Genomic DNA, 16,144 nt, shown 5'->3' on the forward strand with positions numbered 1-16,144 from the left:
TTAGGCACACCAACACCCCCTCTAGTCTTGGGACCCTGGGGAGGAGTCCCACAGCCCCACGTGCGGCCCACATAATTTCCAGCGCATAGAGAGTTGGGAGAAGGTATTTATACCTGCCCCCGCATTTCGGGCACCCTCTTTGCTGCTACAGGTCGATCTAGAGGTGGAAGAGTACCTCTTCAGGAGCACAATAGCGGTGCCTGTGCCAAACCCCAGGAGTCTTTACGGCAGGACCCTTGAGAGAGAATCGTTGGCGCCCCGGTAGTCCTTCGGGCGGTTGGAAGCCTGAGCAACCAGGGGCTTGCCTCACAATGCTCTGCCCTAAAAAGGGCGTGAGTAAAGTGGTGGACCAGTGGTTCACAGTATTCAAGGGGCGAATCCCCTCATAACTGGTAGCACTGATTGGATTGGCCACGGTGCAATTTGGCTCTTCAGGCAGGCTCGGCAGCATAAGTCAGTCACTGCTGCCTGCCCTTGGATCGCCCGTAAGTTAACCCACCATGTTGCATACTTTTGTATGGAATAAACCTGCAGCAATCATTTCCCAACAAAGAATTGTGTTGTGTATTTATTTATTCTATTGTGCATGCTAACCTTGCAAAGGGTGGGGAGTGTTACCTATACAGTCACTAACATCACAACACGAGCAAGCAGAGAAATGTGACAAGAAGGCTGCGCACACACGTCACAAGACGCGCAGACACACAGTTGTCACAAGCGGCACACACGTGCTATAAGACGACCTGAGACACACAGATGTCCGCTGGCAGAAAGTTCGAATCAAGGGTGTCCGGTCCTTGGAGGACCCCCCCTGGGCTGCCCTGGGCTTCAGTGGCAGTGCACTGGCTTGGCACAGAACTCCAAACTGGAGGTCACTGGTAGGTCAGCCGGGGCAGCCAAGATCTCGGTTTAGACAGGGCGCAGTTCAAAGTTAAAATGAATAATTCCTCATCAGAGCCAAGCTTAGAAACTCTAGGGAAGCTGAAAGTGCCAGTCCTGGTCAGGCTGCAGCACTTAATCTACTCTACATGTGTACTTTGGCAACACTGGTCTGAGTAGACATGCCATATACATACATGCCAATGATGTACATTGTATTGTATGCGGGAGGCAGGGGTTGGAGAAGTGGCGGCTACTCACTGGGCCAGAGTAAAACCTTTTCTAGCTATCGCATCAAGAATCTTCAATTCAATTAAGGACACGGAAGCAAGGATTATGCTTCTCTTTCTTTACTGTAGCAAATACAGCAGCCAATAAACTTTAAACGACATAACCCAGAAGGTATACACCCTCCTTCTCTGCAGCAATCACCGTTCACCTATAAGGTATATAACATCGTGATATGGAAGTCCTTCATTTTTGTTTGTGAACCAACAACTTAAGTCGATGAACCTCAAAACCAAAGAAATAGAATTCTGCCAGCCAGCAGACATCGACCAGAAACCAGCACTCACGAACGACGATGAAACTCCTCTGTTGTCAACCAAAACACTAGTAACTGTCTCTCAAGACCCTTCAGGTCATCTTGGTCTCAGTTCCTGAAAAGAAAACGTAGGCCATATTATCCCAGTATCAGCAAATACGTAATTTGCATTGAGGGGGAAAGGTATAACAAATCACAATAAACGTGTTAATACAATAGCTCATAATACATATCTCAAGAATAACAGTCAATAATATCACATATCATATCAAATCCTAGGGTGGGATAATCCTCGCCTCTACGTCCTTAATAGAATTGAAAATTCTTGACGCGATAGCTAGAATTCTTTTTTATTCTATATTAGGAAATGGAGGCTTCTTAATTATGCTAGTTTGAAGTTGAGCCACCACTGTAGATGCAACATCAACAATTGGGTTGTGATATAATACCTTGAATGTAGAATCAGAAGACCAATTCACCACAGCCATAATGTCCCCTAAACAAGAACCAGTAACAAAAGCTTTTGAGGCCATAGACTCCCTCACTGAGTAAGCCCCAAAGATGGAGACAACAATACCAGCTTCAGACAACAACCATCTAACACATTGGGCCAAAGTATCAGAAGAGACTGGGCGTAAAGGTTTTTGCAAGGAAATTAACAAATGACCTGACACACCAAAACGCAATTCACAAGTACAATCCTCGTAGCATTTTAAGTATTTCACAACACATAATTTCTGATGATGTGGAAAAGCAGGATTTCTCACACATCTGGAATTGGTCTTAGTACCCTGAGAAATTTTAAAAGAGACTCCTGAAGGAGTAAATACTCTACCTGCCAAATCCAGGGCCTTTACATCGGAAACCAAAGTGCAAGAAATAAGGCACAGCAACAAGGTGAGTTTCGCCAACACGCCTTCATTTGCAGGCCAAGAAAATGAAGCACAATATCCACATCCCATACCATGGAATATCTAGGTTTTGGTGGACTAACCAATCGAATACCCCTCAACAGTTTACAAACAAGGGGATGTTCTCCTACAGGTTTACCATCTAGATGAGGATGACCGGCCGATATGGAAGAACGGAAATTATTAGCTGTTCTATAAGCCAGACCTTGACTCGCAACATCAGATAGAAAGTTAACCACCATCACACCAACAAACCCACCTATGCCAAGCTGACCCGTAACGTTTGTGCATAGAGGGAGCTCGAGATTGAGACAGGACCAACATTGCATCCTGTGAAACTCCTGGCACTTGCCAGTGTGTTGGAAATGGCCCTTTTTGCAGGGTTATCCCCAAACTTTGTGCTTCTTCCTCCTATTTTTTCCTGACCTGTTTGTTGGTTTTAGGACTCTGGGCACTTTACCACTGCTAATCAGTGCTAAAGTGCATATGCTCTCTGTGTAAATTGTGTTATGGATTGGTGTTTCCATGATTGGATATTTGATTTACTTGTTAGTCCCCAGTAAAGTGCACTGGGTGTGCCAGGGACTGGAAATCAAATGCTACTAGTGGGCCTGCAGCACTGTTTGTGCCACCCACGTGAGTAGCCTTAAAAAGGTAACTCAGACCTGCCATTGAGGAGTCTGCGCGTAGTTGGTAACTGCCATGTCGACTTGGTCAGTGCACACCTAACCTTCCCTTTTCTTATATGTCAGGCACACCTAAGGTAGGCCCAAGATACCCCTGTGGGCAGGGTGCTGTGTATGTGAAAGGTAGGACATGCCCTGGTGGGGTGGCATGTCCTGATAGTGAATTACAGCCAATTTAGTTTTTCACTATTGCAAGGCAACCTGTTCCCCATAGGACAGAATGGGAAGTTTGTTTATAAAATTTTATAGACAAAATTGGCCTGGGGAATTAGGTAGGAAAATAAGGTTTAGTACGTCAGAATCCAAAGATGCATCTTTTAGTGAAGGTGATTTTTACATTCTGTGTTTAAAAATACCACTTTTAGAAAGTAGGTATTTTCTTGCTCAGTCATCCCGTGTGCCTCTGCTGGAATGTGGATTGCCTGAGCTGGGGGGCAGGAGTGGCTCCAGATAGTCTAGGTAGGTCAGGAAAGGGCTGAATAGACCTGGGCTGTGATGGGGGAAGGGGGAGGAAATCTCCTTGCACCTCAATTGGCCTGGTCTGCCTCTGACAATGCCGTCTCCACCTCCTGCCAAGAAATCACACAAGAGAAGGCAGAAATGGTTCTGGCTGGGCACAGCCACTCTCTGCCTAAGAGATCAAAGGATTTTGGGATATAAATATTGGAGCCCAGACCACTGAGCTTTAGAACTCTTTTGGATCAAGAAGACTGCCAAGAAGAAGAGCTGGAGAAGCTGTGAGGAGGAACTACCACTTTGCTGTGTGCTTTGCTGTGTTGGCCTGCAGAGGCTGCTTCTGTCTTGGGCAGTGAAAGGACTGGACTGAACTTTCTGCAATCTACTTTTGTGAGTTTCTCCAAGGGCTTGAGGTAGAGCTTGCCCCATGTTCAAGAAGTCTCAGGAACAGCAAAGACTTCAAGCTCTTCTGCCCTCAGCACTGGGGACTGTGTTTTTTGTGCTGCGACAGAAGAAAAGCAACCCGATGACGTCTACGATGCTGCTGCCGACTCCGTGTCCTGAAGGCACCACAGAGGGCACCGCCGCACCGTGACCCTGGTCTCACCGTCGACACCTGCTGATGCCGCCACTGAGCGGCTGCTCGCACCGCGACCTCTGGGCACCGCACTCTGCACCGCCTCGCTTCACGACGACGCCTTGGCCTCCCCGACGACACCGCTCCACGCCAAAATCGATGCCGCTGCTTGCACCGTGGTTCAAGGGTACCGCTTGTAAAGTTTTACATGACGCACTGCCCTCATCCCGCACCGCAGCCTTGGCCTACCGACGCTGGCCCCATCGACTCCAGTTCGTCAGCCGACGACAGCGCTTCAGCAACGACAACGCCGCTGCTTGCACCGTGACCTGCCAGCACCGTGACAAGCACCACCTTCATCTCGCAGCGCGACCCTGGTCTCACGGACGACGCCATCTGACGCCGCCACCGAGCCGTGGCTCGCACCGCGACCTGAAGGCACCGCATGCCGCACCGATGTACTTCACACCATAGCACACGATGCCTGCCGACGCCAGCGCTCCTGACTCCAACAGAAAGGAGATCGACTTGCAATGCATGTGACTTCGAGGGCCCTGATGACTCCTGCACCGACCTCTGGAACCGAAGCCTGCGGACGCCATGTTTTCGGAAACTCAACGAGAGGTCGCCGAAGCCCCTGCATTTCTCAAAGGTACTGTTTGCAGGTCTTCCCGACACCGTAGCTGGCCAACGACGCCGCAGTCAGCCAGAACTGTTTGGATTTGTTTGCTCACGACGCCGTGATAGCCCCGGACGGAGCTATCGACATCAAGGAACTGTTTTGTTTTAAAGCGTATTTTGATAACTGTGGATTTTTAAGTACTGTATTGTGGATTTGTGTTATTTTTGGTCTTGTCTTAAGTACATAAATATGTTGGATATTTTTTGAAACTGGTGTGGTGTCCTTTTGTAGTGCTTACACTGTTTTACTGTTGGTTATGTGCAATTGCTTTACACACTGCCTCTAAGATGGGCCTGACTGCTCATGCCAAGCTACCAAGGGGGTTAGCAGGGTTTATTTTAGGAGCATAACTCCCTTATCCTGACTAGAGTGGTGGTTTCTGCCTGGCTTTGGCACATGCCCTAGCCTGCCAAAAATCCAATTTCTAACATTGGTTGTCAGCGGTGAGGATAGGACTTGCGTTTGCACTTGACTTACAGTGATTGGTGTTCACTACTACCATATTGCAGACCATTACGTGTCACATACTGGTTCTTTTTCTTTTTGGCCTATTTTTTCATCTTACCAGTTTGAACTTGCTACTTTATCATGTCTCAATCAATTGCATCATCTGTTGCATCCTTGGAAGTGGCCTTTGAGGAGGAGAGGTTAGAAACCTACAATGTGAAGGAATTGAAGGCGAGCTGCAAAATCCTCAAAATCCAAATCAGGGGCCTCACCAGAAAAGAGGAGCTACAAAAGGCGCTGAGGGCCTGGGTAGCATCCAGACATGCTAGTGAGCTGTCTGGAGTTCTTGGCATGGAGGCAGGGGAGCCTATTCCAAGGGTGGGTGTGCTTTTGGGATGGGGGCACCCTCTAAACCAGGCAGCAGCAGTCTGTCCCCAGAGGAGCTGGAGGACAGGCGGGAAGCAAGAAAGTTCGAGTTGGAGAAACTCAGGATGCAAAGTGAGAGGGAAGACAAAAGAATAGCCATGGAGGGAAGGAGGATGATGTTAGACCATGAGTTTCAAATGAGAGAGCTGGACTGGGAAGCTAGTCGGGCTAGGCCCAGCCGCGATGGTGGCAGCAAAAGTGTTAGGTCCAGTACTGAGGATGAGGTAAACACACACACACACAGATTTCGGTCCCTGCTTTAAGGAGGGTGTTGACATACACCAGGGGGTTCAGGAGTGTGAGGTAACTCCAGTGGTGCTCAGTGTCCCTGAGGTGGATTTGGGAACTGGCACAGGGGATTATTTTCCTGGTAGTGGGAGGGACACTCTACTGACTCTATATGAGAGGTACAGCGAGAGGGGTTCCCCCAGGATAGAAGCCCTAGTACACTAGTATGGCGACAAGCCAGCAGAGTATGGGTTGAGGGACAGCAACAGTCAGACACTGTCTCACCAATCTTGTGAGAATAATGTGGGTTACTTTTCTGAGGCACTGGATGGTTGGGTGAAGGGTAGTTTGGTTAACACCTGCGTGGGGCTGTGTGATTCAATTGTTGAAGAGCATATTTTAAGTTCCTGTTTTCCAGAGCTATGCCAACACCCAGTGGATTCTGAGTTCTCTGACCCCAGGCAGACCTTTTGGTGGATTCCAGAGGGTCTGGAGAAGCATCGGGGAGTGACCTGGAAAGAAGTGGTTTAGGTATTTCCCAACCAAGGGTGGTGGGAAAGTTTCGTGGTAGCCCAGATAGGTCCCGGTGTCGAGGGAAGGCTGTAGGGACTCATGTCCTGTCTCCGCAGAGAAGGAGTGAGAATGGGCTGCGGCCCAAGGTGCCCAAAACTCCGTCCCAGAGCCTGGGTGGTTCCAGGAGGGAACACCAGGTGGGTAGCCTAGGATGTACTGGTAGGCTGTCTGTTGAGGGGTTTTCCTAGTGTCAGGAGAATGGGGAGTGTCTATAAACAGAGCTCCAGCAGTTCAGGTGTCTGGCGGTGCCGCTCCTAAGTGGAGGGTGCAGTAGTCCAGACTGAGGGGGTGATAGGGGGATGTGTTCCCCAGTGGGAGAACCAGTGGGTCAGGAGCCAGCCAGAAGGGCTGAGCCTCCTAGGAGTGACCATGGTGACACCACTTCTGTCCTGGGGGATCTTCGCACACTGTCAGATGGACAGGGGTCGGCAGATCTGCGCCAGGCAGACTGTCACACAACACATGAATCATGTGTTACCCTCAGGGGGGGCATTCGTGCTTCCAAGGAAGTCCTGGTGCGCCGGGCAAGTGCTCAGCCGCAGGGGTTAGTCCCTGGGTTGGGAGGCCAGGTTCAGGTCCTGCCTGACCTGGAGGGAAGGACGACTGTAAGCAGTGTCCTGACCGGTTTATTTTCTAGGGGTACCACTCCAGGAGGGAGGGTTCAGAACTCTGGAAGGGGGTGCAGAGGGAAGGAGTCCTCGCCTCTGACCCCGGTTCAACCCTAGGGGTTCGATCCTAAGGTGGTGTGATCAGTTGCAGGGTCAAGGCCCTGAACTGGTGGAAGAATTGTGTAGGAGGTCTGGTTCCAGCATCCTGACAGTTTTTAGTTCTGAGGGTGCTTCTCCCGGGAGGAGAATGCGAAACCCCGGAAGGAGAGGTAAGGGGAGGAGAGCCTCGCCCGAGACCTCTGGTCAGCTTGAGGGTACAGACCGTGGGTTGGAGTACCAGGTTCTGGGTGACCCCCTGACCTGGGGGAAGGGGCGCCTGCTAACGGTGCCTCTACCAGTTTGTGTTCTGGGGGTGCCGCGCCAGGTGGGAGGGTACAGAGCCCCAGGGAGGAGGACCGCAGCCTTGGCCTACCGACGCCGGCGCCATTGACTCCAGTTTGTCAGCCGAGGACAGCGCTTCAGCAAGGACGACGCCGCTGCTTGCACCGTGACCTGCCAGCACCATGACGAGCACCGCCTTTGTCTCGCAGCGCGACCTGGTCTCACCGACGACGCCATCTGACGCCACCACCGAGCCGCTGCTCGCACCGTGACCTGAGGGCACCGCACGCCTCACCGCTGCACTTCGCACCGCATCACACGACGCCTGCTGACGCCAGCGCTTCTGACTCCAACAGAGAGGAGATCGACCGGCAAAGCGTGTGACGTTGAGGGCCCACATGGAGATAAGGCAGAATGCGCATGACTGATTTGGGCGGCCCCAGAGGGCTGACCAAACCAGTCATGCTCACTCAGGAGTGGGCACCCCACTCCTCCCCTGCCCAGCCCTGCTCGTCGCAGAGCAGACCTGCCCCACCCTCAGTGGCTAGTGGGGTGGGGGAGGCATTGCCGCACCGAGACGGCAGGTAAGAGCGGGGAGAGGCCGCTGCACCAAAAACACGTGCCGTTTGGGGTCGACCACCCCCCCTTGCTACGCCACTGGTGCCAAGTGGGATTCCTCACTGAAATTCTTTTCTACACAAATTGTATTCAGGACCATGATGAGGCAAAGATACTGCAGGTGCAAGCCGGTGGCCATCGTTAGAAGGCCTTTCTGCAAAGCTTGCAGGAGCGCTGTGCCTATCAACACAAGTCCCAGAGATGGAGAGAGGTGCCTGTTGTCACCAGCCGACTGCAGCAGTGGAATAATTCCAGTTCAAGCCTTTGCTATTTTAGGCCCAGATTCCCCTATCTTAGGTGTAGGGATGGGGAGGCAGTGATGAGGCCCCAGTTTTTTCCAGAGGCCAAAAAGGGAAGAATTCAATAAAATTTTAACTGTGAACTGTCGTGTGCAAACCATTGACAAGAAACTGTGAACTTAACTTATCTGCAAAACACTAACTACTGTCAAGATAACCACACTAGCTGTGTTCGAGTGTTAACCTCAGCACTTGTTTGCACATTGTCCTGTCTTGGGCTAACCATTTAATCTCCTTGCGTGGTTTGAAGGCATTCTGCGAATCGCAGCGCCTTGGTATCATGGAGGGGATGCAAGCATGCCAGCACTAGATGGCCTTAGCACTTGGGCTGAACAGCAGTATCTAAGTTATAGTCAGGTCCAATGGAATTATGCGGCAGGGGAGGGCCAATTTATGTGGCAGGATTGAGTAAATTATGTGGTAAAAAAAGTCAAATTATGTGGTAGAATGCAGCACATTTTGTGATAGTATTCATTATTTTGTCATTTCTACACTTGTTGCCAGTGTCTGGGCGTTGGTTGCACATCATTAGTACCAGTTTTACACACAAATATAGCAGCAAGCAATAGAAAGGTGACCAGTCAACCTTCACAAAGGGCCTTCCACTGCGCAGCAACACGCGTTGCCGCATTTTTTACTTTTGAACTGTTTGAGCTAGAAACTATTTTTTTTGTTAACATCTGCAGATTACGCAGCAGATGATAAATTATGTGGCAAATGAGGCAAAACTATAACACCTCAGCTGCACAATCGTATTATTCCAGTGGTCCCGGTTGCAGGCAGCACAAGGCAAGGGGGGCTCCCACCAGAGGACTGCTGTGTCTTTGCACGGCCCAGGCACCGAAAAACCACATTGCCATTAAGCACTTATAGGATCAGCATCAACTAAAGCTGCTGACCGCTGCAAAAGGCGCTGTGATACACAGACTGTCTTCAAAGGACGCTGAATGAAGTGTGTCCCTCTCAAACATAGGGACATTCATAGGCCCTCCTTGCTTATCATCTTCAAACCTGACACGGGTTCATGCGCGTAGTTCGGTGGTGTTTTGAAGTGACCCTGGTGTGACCAGGCCCTTTTTAGGTACCGGTTGGCGTGGGCTGCGCACATGCGCAGTCTCGCTGGCGAGATTTAATGATTTAGAGGGAATTCTGTAAAGGGCTTCAAGCCTCGCCCCTCTTTCCCATTGGCTGGCATCACCGTTTATGCTAAACGGTGGCCAGCCATTGGGAAAAAGCACTTACTGACGTAGACTTTTCAATTTTTTAGCCGGCCCACTTGGACGGGCTCGTCCACTTTCCAGCTGAAGTAAAAGGTTTCTTATCTTTTGTTTGAAACACATGGCCCCATAAAGACAAGCACCGCCATGTGTTTATTTTTGCATCTCGCTTGTACTTGAAAGTGAAAGCGAGATGCAAAAATAAACCACGGCTGCCTGGCGAGCACTTGTTACCTGTGTTGCAAGACTGGGAGCTCACTGTCCTCCTTATATAAAATTCCTCTGCTTATGATGAGCCCAGAATACTAGCGTTGAGATCCCAAGCACATGGATGAATGAGTGTTGTGTGTGAAAAGTGATTATATCTGTCTGTATACACTGTGGCTCTGTTTTTGTTTACATACTTTTAACCTACATTTCTCTTGTTCTTTCGGCAGCAAACCATTACAAACAGCGTGACAAATTCCACTTTTACTGGCAGTGGGTACTACAGGTAACTTTAACCCCAGTTTTTTCCCCTTCTCCTGTATGTGTGCATGCTGACTGGGTTTTAAAAGCAATGTATTAATTTGATTTCATACATTGTCACCTAAGAAACTATTACCAACCTCATCTTATTTACAATGTGGACCCATGGATGTTAATGCCGCTGCATGCTTAGTCTGCATGACACTTAATGGGGCCAACGATGAGTGGACTTTTATTGTGCGGCACCTAACCATTGCAATATCAAACAGAGTACACTTTTTGAAGCGCAGATGAAGGACAATATCGTTTCATGTGAAGCTGAAACTCATAAAAAGATCCAGGCATCTTCATCCTCTATACACTAATTCTTCATACACTACACTAATAATATGGGACAAGGACCTTTGTGAAGACATCTAGATTTTTGGACAATTATTTGTTGTTGATATCTTGTGACCCCAAGGGTTCGCGAATAGCGTGGAACACATTTCCCAAACTTCGGTGCAACGCGACCATTCTTCAAATGCACATCTGTAGCTAGTGGAATCAAATTGCCCTGAAGAAGCCTATGTGTTGGGTGAAATGTGTTCGCTGCATGTGTTTGTCTATTGTTGAAGAGAGAGAAAAACAAATTTAAGAAATTGCAAGAACGAAATGACTTATTGCATATTTAAGTCAGAAACTGTGTTGTGGATACCACTCTGTATTTTGCCTCTCATCTTTTGTGTTTTAAAATGTCAAGTATATGACCATCTGGTAGTTGGTCACTTGAGGTGGGCAAATTTCATCCAATTCTGTATGGGTGATTACTTTAGGTGGTGCAGTTAGTGAGTTTCCTAGCTGCCAATACTTTTTCAACCTGATATAATTCTTCTTGAGTGTTTGTACACGTTGGGGATACTGACAATATTGAGCTAGGACTGGCCTTCAGAAAGGCTTGACTCCAGTTCATGGGCCTTGCACACTCTTCGAGGCTGGCTGGGTGTGTTGTCAGTGATTCTGATGTGTACTTGACAGTTGTCATTCTGCTGCAGCTAATTGCTCTTCTTTTTTGTTTTGTCTTTTTTAGTCTTGCCGTGATCTACGGGGTGTTCTCCATTTCTCAACTTGTAGCTCCCCCCTGGGTGGCTCTTCTGGGACCCCGGGTCTCCCTCATAATCAGTGGAGTGTTTTATAGGTGAGTGAAGTTCGCAATATGAATTAGGAGACCAGGCCATTGCACAGAAAAACACATGCGCTAAGAATGGTAGCTGTGAGCGACGACGACGTCCCTGTGTTCTCTATTGTTTTGATATTCTTTAATCAATGTCACTTCCTTTTCTGTTGCTCAATGGATTTTATGGTTTAGATCTATATATTTGGCCTCCCTTGAAATCTTGTTGTGATATTGTTTGACTGCCCAAGGTACCATGGAATAGCGGCTCAGACACTGGATTTAAACTAAGTTAGTCTTGTGTAAATGCAGTATGTCAGCATAGTGATTGAGGTTGTATCGCTGAGAAAAAACATGGTATACTCAGTACTGAAGTAAACTCTGTTCTCATACCACGTCATAAAGATAGACTAGTTTAGTCAATCTAAACCCCATCTCAAATTCTGTTACATATAGCCTATGTGTAAGCTTGGTTTTTTTTTCCGAGTCAGTTTATATGAATATTAGCATGCTACTATAGGTTTTTCACTGGAGGACTGTATGTGAATAATTGAAAATGTAATTCTAAGAAATTGCTAAATGAGTCTTAGATGAATTTCCAGGACAGCATTAAGAATGTTGCACGTGATATCAACCAGTAGAATATCTCGAGGTTACCTTCCACAAAACATCCCAACGGGACCCGCCCTTTAAATTAGTTCCCCTTAAGGAAGTTGTCTCCTAGATTGCTGCCCTACAGTAAACAAGAATCAAATGGGATTCCTATGCAGTGTTTGCTTTCCTATGAAAATATCATATAATAAGGGGGGGTGGTAGGAACACTTCACAAGATGTAATGGTGCAAGAACAGATCCTGAGCTTGGATAAAGACAAGGCAATGTGTGGGCTAGGTTTGTAGTATGCCTTTAGTAAGTGAGGTGGTTGGTTTAGGCTCTGCCAGCAATAAGGGCCTGAGTTAGAGTTTGGCAGAGAGGGTACTCCGTTGCAAAGGTGAACCTTAAGTATGTCAGCAACTGAGACTATTTAGTCTCAGTCGGTGACATACTCCCCGTTTGGCATGACGAAATAAAGCGCATTAGAAGATTCCAGTCAGCTGTCCTATTTATGGTGGTCCGTTGAATGATCAGTTTTCACTGTCACTCAGTACAGTGTAAAACCTGATGGTATGTGGCAGTGAAAACTGCAAATTGATGCTCACACCATCAGAGTCAACTTGCATTGCGTGGGGGTCATAAGTTGTTTTGTAATCCTCGCATTAAGGGGTGGGGGGGGGCTGGTTTGATCCCGCTTATCAAGAGCTTAAGAGATTGGTGAGATGGAGAGCCAGGAGCGTCAGACCACACGTAGGTATCGTAGATTCCCAGGAGCTAGCTAAGCTTATGCTACAATATAAATCCCTAGTTAAGGCAAATAAAGCCTCCTTCTACCACTGTAAACAGGAAATTATCCTCTTCAAGGATCAGCAAAAGTTCTGGGCGAAGGTCAATGAGCCCAGTGATCTTAACAGGGCTACCGGAAGATCAGTGGGCTACCTATTTGATAGATTTATATAGTGGACCCTTCAGTTCCAGCTAGAACCCAGGGAACTCTTGGACAACAACTCCTCTCACCTTGTTTTCAATAAAGGAGGTAAGATCAGTCATTGAGAGAATAAAGCTTTCCCGAGCCATAGGCCCCGATAACATCCCCGCAATTATAATAAAAAACAAGCATTTGCAATGCAATAGGTCTCGCATTTACGCGAGTTTGAGCTAATGGCATTGTAAATGACAATGCCTTTTATTTATATTTTGATTTATAAAACATAAATAAAAGGCATTGTCATTTACAATTCTAATAGCTTAAACTCGCGTAGATGCGAGACCTATGGCATTGCAAATGCTTGTTGTGTTTTGTTTTAAATACCGTTTTCCTTTCATATATTCTTAATGTGGGTTATGTGTGAGAGTCTATTACAGACATCTGCAGAGAAATGTTTTTATGTTTCATGCAACATCAATAAATACGTTTCTTTTATTCAAAGCCGGACCTCGCATATGAGAACGTGGCGGGTGTCACAGAGATTATTTGCAGTAATAGTAGTGAACTGCTGCGGTGTTACAATGTTGAAAACACACATCATTATCCATCCATATTAAATGTAAACATATTCAGAATTTGTGAGTGCGCCTGTGCACTGTCAGTGACCTGGCCAAAGAGGGCATGAAAGACCTGAAACTGGGTCGAAAATTAATAGCTGTTCCGAAGAGGGGTCCCCAAAATACGTTTGGCCCAGGTCCCCATGATCCTTAAAATGTGTCTGCTTGCAAACCCTGGAAATAAACATTTTGCAGGCACCTGTCCGAATTCGAAAGATGCCCTCAGGGAATAACAGCGCAGGGCGACGCCAGCAGGTGGCAGTGGCGCTGCTTTCATTTGCTGACGCATCAGTAAGACACAGTCTAACTTCAAAATCTAACAAGCATTTGCAATGCATTAGGTCTCGCATTTACGCGAGTTTGAGCTATTGACATTGCAAATAACAATGCCTATTGGCATTGTCATTTACAATGCCAATAGCTTTAACTCGTGTAACTGCGAGACCTATTGCATTGCAAATGCTTGGTTTTTAAGGGCACATTATGGATCGTAGGAGAGGTATGTGCCTGCTAAGATGTGACTGAGCCCCGGTTATGAAAGAGCGTAACACGCGATTGCCATAGCTTTGCAGCTGGTCACAGAGGGAAGGGGCGGTGGTGTATAAGGACGTATAATACAACAAAACCCAATTACGTATTGGTAAAATTACATTAAGTTATATCGGACAACAACCACTTTAAGCTTACTAAATTAAATAAATTTTCTATTGCGATCCGCTCTGAAAGCGCTTACACGCGATTACGTTTCTTTAAAGCTAACTTTTGATAAAATGCATTCTGTATTCCGATCTGCTGTAAGGTGGCGGTAAAAAAATGCACATATGTACAAACACGTGCAGTCCCGGCATGTTTTTATTTTTCTTAAATGAAGTCCTGAAAACCGGATCTAACCAGCCCAGATAAACGTGTGTTTTGTGAAAAAAAAACACGCACAAAAGGTAGTAACAAGCATTTACAATGCAATGGTCTCGGCATTGTTAAAGTTAGAGCTATTGGCATTGCTAATTACATTATTTTTGTTTATGTTTTTGTTTTTAAAACATTTAAAGAAACGGTATTGTTATTTACAATGTCAATAGCTTAATCTCTCTCAAATGCGAGACCTATTGCATTTGCACCCACACACAAAGCCACACACACAAAGCCACTCACACACACAGAGCCACCCACACAGAGCCACTCACATAGAGCAACCCACACACAAATAGAGCCATCCACACAGAGCCACCTACACACACAGTTACCCACACACAGACAGTGCCACCCACGCATAGAGCCACCTACAAAAAAAGCCACCCACACAGAGCCACACACACACACATAGAGCCTCCCACACACAATTCATGAGGACACAGTTCCAAATTCAGCAGCTCTGGCCATAGGGCCACATCATCTACCCCACTGAACACCATACTGTCCCACTGAGAAAAACTCACACTGCCTTCAACTACAACCCAATTGCTACCGGCTATAAACACCTGGATGAGGCTCAATTTAAATGACGCAATTGGCAAGAGCAATATGCGGCCTACAAAAAAAAGTAACATCATCCTGGAAAAAGCAAACACTCATAGGGGAATGCAAAATTTAGCAAACCATGTGAAATGCAAGCAGGAACAACATTGTTACCTTAACGCTTTTACATTCACTATTCAGAAATCAGTGAGTGCTTTTGCCTGAAAGGGGCCTTGAATGGTCCCATTTCAATGTCCATTGCTGATATCCTTACAAAACATTAGCAGTATGGTAAAAAGACCACATCCCTGGACGCAGAGCCGCAGTACACATTTTGGTTTTCCAATCCACACTTTGCAGTACCTCCCGGAAGGGTGTTCTAGATGCAAGCCCAGGGAAAAAAAAGACAAGAAAACAAAAATAGCGCTTCACTGGCAAACTCTGTAAAAGTGGTGCTAATGTGTTTGGGTGTGAATAAAATCAATCTGGCCAGTTTGCTACCACTCTGTCTTACTTTATTTAGTTATTTTTCATATTTTTAACCTTTTATTCCAGATGCTGCACCTTAGAATTAAAATACGACATTTCCAACAAAAATGATTTTCTTTTTTGGATCCATTTCACAGGGGAGCAAATAAAAGAAAGTAGAGGAAAGAGAGTGAGAACCCCATCTTGAAGTCAAGGTTTTCAGTAAGAGAAGAACTGCTAGACAGAAAGAGAGGGAAGAAGGAAAGAGGGGGGGGGGGCGCTGAAGCATTGTCGCACATGGCACCACCAGCACTAAAGCCGGCCCTGTGTGCGTCGAAGGCGCTGTACAAACCGTCAGATGCCCTTAGCAAGTGCGGAATGAAGGAGGGAAGCCCTACCCCGTGATCCATTAGAACATAGCTGAAGTGCACGCGCCTCTTCTCCTACTGCAATGCCCCGTGCACCAGTAAAATCGAGTACAACTATACAAATGCACGCGCCCCTTCACCCACTGCAATGCCCCGTGACGAGCCCCTTCGCCCACTGCAATGTTCAGTGTACCAGTAGAATATAACAAGGGGGAGTGCGCCCCTTCGTTCGCTGCAATTCCCCGTGCACCAGTAGATATAACAAAAGTACAGGCGCCACTTCGCCCACTGCAATGTTCTCCTGCCAAAGAGTGGGTGGGGGTTGACTGCAGCACCGAGGGCGGTGCAATAACCGGCACTGGATAAGGTCTGATGCAGGCCGGGGGCAAGGTGGAGGAATGAAAGGAGGGGGGAGGGGGGTCAGGGCGAACCTCGCGGGACTGGGGCTGGATATTATGATACAGGCACTCTGCTGGGTGAAACCATGGAGATCATGCATGTTGTATGTATGCATGTATGTATGCTTAGCTAAAAGGCAGCGGCGCGCATGGTGGTGCGTTGT

The 16,144-nt window shown here is 47.3% G+C and overlaps 1 protein-coding gene across 1 annotated transcript in view; it reads left to right on the forward strand.

Moving 5' to 3' along the window:
• LOC146796776 (UNC93-like protein MFSD11) overlaps positions 1 to 16,144 on the forward strand; it is a 90,295-nt gene that overhangs the window by 9,986 nt on the left and 64,165 nt on the right. The window contains exons 4-5 of the mRNA XM_085629493.1: positions 9,970 to 10,025; positions 11,070 to 11,177. Coding sequence (XP_085485619.1) covers positions 9,970 to 10,025; positions 11,070 to 11,177 — 164 coding nt within the window. The remainder of the gene's footprint in view (positions 1 to 9,969; positions 10,026 to 11,069; positions 11,178 to 16,144) is intronic.

The sequence above is a fragment of the Triturus cristatus genome, chromosome 10 (assembly GCF_964204655.1).
Source record: "Triturus cristatus chromosome 10, aTriCri1.1, whole genome shotgun sequence".
Lineage (NCBI taxonomy): Eukaryota > Metazoa > Chordata > Amphibia > Caudata > Salamandridae > Triturus > Triturus cristatus.